The sequence below is a fragment of the Borostomias antarcticus genome (assembly GCF_949987555.1).
Source record: "Borostomias antarcticus genome assembly, chromosome: 9".
In the NCBI taxonomy this organism is placed as follows: Eukaryota; Metazoa; Chordata; class Actinopteri; order Stomiiformes; family Stomiidae; genus Borostomias; species Borostomias antarcticus.
In genome coordinates this window covers 19,265,163-19,269,466 of record NC_140242.1, presented here as the reverse complement: position 1 = coordinate 19,269,466, position 4,304 = coordinate 19,265,163, and the positions used below count along the sequence as shown (strand labels likewise).

The following is a 4,304-nucleotide window of genomic DNA, read 5'->3' as shown; positions in this document are numbered from 1 at the left end:
CTCGCACGTGAGCCATCTGTTGATCAATACTAAGGGAGTTGATACCAGTTAAATCAAATGAATCAGGAATAGATGAATTAGCTCGGGGCAGATTAACAGTGGTCTAACTCTAACTGGATGAACGAGCGGGTTTGTGCGTCAAACGGTGCTTTGTGATCATCTGCAGACTCGCTAATTAACATGCCCGTGAGACTTCACACATCCCGGGAATAAATACACGCTTTGTTGAGTCTCCAACTATAACATTGGCCAAGAGTGTTTATACGCGTGGCTCTGTTCCTAATGGTTTAGATTAGGCTATGAAGTCCCAAATCAGCTACTCACCAAGAGTGATGCCTATGCTTGTGTAGTAATACAGAATATCCGAATAGAGATCCATTTGGACCGCTGAAGCTCACAGAATGGGCCACGTCCAGGTTGTAAGTCTCTGTGAGGTAGAGGCAGCAGCAGGCAGCGAGAAGCCGCGGTACAAGTCCACGCCAGCTGGACAATATCTCCAAGTTGGGTCGCTTCATTCTGTAAAACAGCCTTTTAACTTTTCCAAAAGTGAGCAGTCTTTTCCTTTTTTCTTCTTTTATTGTTTAACAAAAATGTGTGAAATTATATACGTGATAAGTAACTAGAAAATAAAGGAAATTAAACGTTTACATCCTGTCAACTTTATACTGCCGATACTAGTTCATGAGCGCGCTCGGGTCAACTCCCTGTTGCGTTTCGTGCATCTGGCCCCGCGCGCAAACCCCTCGTCTGCCTCATTGCGAAATTCCGTCACGTGAAACTTTGAGAGCAGAAAAGCTTTGAACCTCCAGCGGGCGCACGCGGGGACGCCCACCCCTCACTCCGGTCCAGCACCCTCCCACTGGAAGAACGGGGACAGACAGATAGACACAGCCCGAGTCTGTAGAGAGAACTCACAGCAGAGTGTGAATGTAATTAGGTCGCACATTTAACTAATGTTGGGTTGTTGCTGAAACAAATGGTTGGCGGCCACCTTTCCGGGGAATTGACAAGAAAGTAGCCTATATGAAAGCCCCCGTCGTGCAGTCAAGTCTATTCTATTGCATTTAAAATTAGCATTGTGTTGGCTGTGATTAATTGAGTCGGTCTCCGTAGGAATGTTATCCTTCAGGCGAGACCGGGCAGGGCGTCTCCGGTATTTTCCCATAATATTCGCACTTCAGCTTGATGTGAATAAGTGTTGATGTGTTTAAAGTTAATGACCTGGGTGAGCAATTTGGGAGGAATGTTGCGTCGGCCATGGCTTTTCCGCGCGATAATACCACCCCGCTGCCTGCTGCGTTCCCACGGAGCGAATGGCCCTAGCCACGGTGGGCCCGACCCGGGTGGAACTAGCCCGGGGAAAAGCCCCCCATCACAGCTACGGTGGTCACTCAGGGAGTTTTACACTGTAAACACTGTTCTTGTGGAGTTTGGACAGAGAATGTTACAGTGACTAAGAGGAAATGGATGGTCTATACTAGATCGTGTTGTTAACATTGGCTTACAAGGATACTGTAGGCTAATTAATTGTTTTGCTTAAGTGATAGGGATATACTGAAGACTATCTCACAACAAACTGTTTATTGAACCGTCAGACAGAGGTTAAAACTGCCATGGCTATTCTCACATGCCTTAAAAAAACACATCTATATAGGCTACTAATAGCAACCAGCCTGTGAAATGTAGGCCTAGTTATCTGTTTATCTGCATTCCACTCCTAACTGGCAATGGATGCACGTTTCTTATATTTTGTATGCTCTTAAATTATTATCACTCTCTTTTGGTCTTCAGTTATGACTTCTTATTCACACACATACATACATGCACATACGCATGCATGCACGGGTGCACACACACACACACACACACACACACACACACACACACAGATATGCAGGTATGCGTAACGAGGTGAGCCAGTAGCCAGAGCTCCTCCCCTGAAGCAGCCCAGCAGGCCGGTCATCTCTCAGAGCTGCCTCAGATGAGCTACAGCTGCTGATTCACGACACTCCTCCGTCTCCCTCCTCCCCTCTCTCCCTCGAAAGCTCCTCCTCCTCCTCCTCCTCCTCTCTTGACAGTCTGTCTCGGTCCTAGTCTCACGGTGCCAACCTTTCAGTGTCTCTGCCTCTGGTGAGTCTATCTCTGTCTTGACTTCCTCAACATAGCTGACCCCCTCCTCCCTGTCCCCTCTCTCCCCCGCCCTGCCCTGGGGTTCAAGGCTTTCCAGTAGACCCACGCCTGACCGCCTCTCTCCCTCCCTCCACCCTCCCTCCCTCCCTTCATCCTCCTCCTCCCTCCATCCATTCACCCCTCTTAACGGTGTCCAGCCGGGACCCGGCCCACATACTGTCCTGTCCTCTCCTCTGGACAGACTGTCCACTGGGGTGATGGGACAGATCACACTCTCCAGAGAGAGAGAGATGGGAGGAGAGAGAGATGGGAGGAGAGATGGAGGAAAGGAGATACCGGCTGCTACAGTATCACCTTCCGGAGAGATAAGGAGGAGAGCTGCACTGGGACCCTGTGGGGCGTCTCTCTCTCTCTCTCTCTCTCTCTCCCTCCCTCCCCGGGCGACAGATTATCCTCAGTCATAAACTTCAGGCAGGACACAAGTCTAAACATCCAACCCTATAAAAGGCATCCCTGGTCAGACTTTCCCTCTCGACTGTCAGGCTGCGTTCCAAATCGTTCCAAATATAGTATGCCAAAAAACATGTAGTACTGTAAGTCCCAATACATAGTATTCCACATGCAGTATGGGAAAAATACCAGGATGTCCCACTTCATCTGGTCGTATTTTGCAGTATGCAAGCCCGCAGACTTTTCTGGCTATTCTGAATGTCGCTTTATGGACTACGACTGATGTGGGCAAATTTCAAGGCGTTATGTCCTATGTACAGGTAGAACAACGCCAAAAACCTGGCGGTGAGCGACTGGGAAGCCAGGGTTTAAATGCTGCTGGTCATGATGAACCGCAGGTGTGTAGACAGCAGGTGGAGGGAATGAAGGAATCTGGAACCACGCCCACCACACAGACACAGACAGGGAGAGAGAGAGAGAGAGAGAGAGAGAGAGAGAGACTGGCCATGGGCTAGGAGGAAGCAGAAGTGGAGGGCCTAACACTCTCCTCTCTTCTCCTCCTTTCTCCTCTCCTCTCTTCTCTTCTCTTCTCTTCTCTTCTCTTCTCTTCTCTTCTCTTCTCTTCTCTTCTCTTCTCTTCTCTTCTCTTCTCTTCTCTTCTCTTCTCTTCTCTTCTCTTCTCCTCTCTTCTTCTCTCTTCTCTTCTCTTCTCTTCTCTTCTCCTCTCTTCTCCTCTTCTCTTCTCTTCTCTTCTCTTCTCTTCTCTTCTCTTCTCTTCTCTTCTCTTCTCTTCTCTTCTCTTCTCTTCTCTTCTCTTCTCTTCTCTTCTCTTCTCTTCTCTTCTCTTCTCCTCTCCTCTCTCGTCTCATTGAGGCTGTATGCCTACAGTGTTACCAGACATCCCAGCGTCTGGTCTATAGGAGATAGCATTGATGCAGCAGTAAAGAGTTAACCCCTTGGGTGCTGCCTGGCAGGCATGTAGGCCAGGCTGTGCTGCCTGGCAGGTACAGTAGTCTGGGCTGGGTTTTAAATCCTAGCGTGCCGGGCTGTTAACCCCTAGGGTGCTGCCTGGCAGGTGGTCTGGTCTGGGTGTTAACCCCCGGTGTGCTGCCTGGCAGGCAATCTGGTCTGGGTGTTAACCCCTGCCCTGGTGTGCTGCCTGGCAGGCAGTCTGGTCTGGGTGTTAACCCCTGCCCTGGTGTGCTGCCTGGCAGGCAGTCTGGTCTGGGTGTTAACCCCTGCCCTGGTGTGCTGCCTGGCAGGCAGTCTGGTCTGGGTGTTAACCCCTGCCCTGGTGTGCTGCCTGGCAGGCAGTCTGGTCTGGGTGTTAACCCCTAGGGTGCTGCCTGGCAGGTAGTCTGGTCTGGGTGTTAACCCCTCGGGTGCTGCCTGGCAGGTAGTGTGGTCTGGGTGTTAACCCCCGGTGTGCTGCCTGCCAGGCAGTCTGGTCTGGGTGTTAACCCCCGGTGTGCTGCCTGGCTGGTACTGTATGTAGGCCGGGCTGTTAACCCCTAGTGTTCTGGGCCGTGTGCTGTCCTGGAGATGATTACCGATGCTGCAGTTCAAACCCGCGGTCTTCCTTACAGAGCGAGAGGGTAGCCCGTCACTCTAGCTAGGTGAGGAAACTACCCCCCCCCCTCTGAATCTTGAAGGCATCATGGAACTCTTACAATCATACTCAGTGTTATTCCAGAATATGACCCAGACTGGAGGCTGATTCATGA

The 4,304-nt window shown here is 50.6% G+C and overlaps 1 protein-coding gene across 1 annotated transcript in view; it reads right to left on the bottom strand.

Moving 5' to 3' along the window:
- itga4 (integrin alpha 4) overlaps positions 1–603 on the bottom strand; it is a 21,291-nt gene extending 20,688 nt beyond the window's left edge. The window contains exon 1 of the mRNA XM_084443654.1: positions 325–603. Within this exon, the coding sequence (XP_084299780.1) occupies positions 325–515 (191 nt within the window). The 5' untranslated portion in view covers positions 516–603. The remainder of the gene's footprint in view (positions 1–324) is intronic.
- Positions 604–4,304: the final 3,701 nt, after the last annotated feature.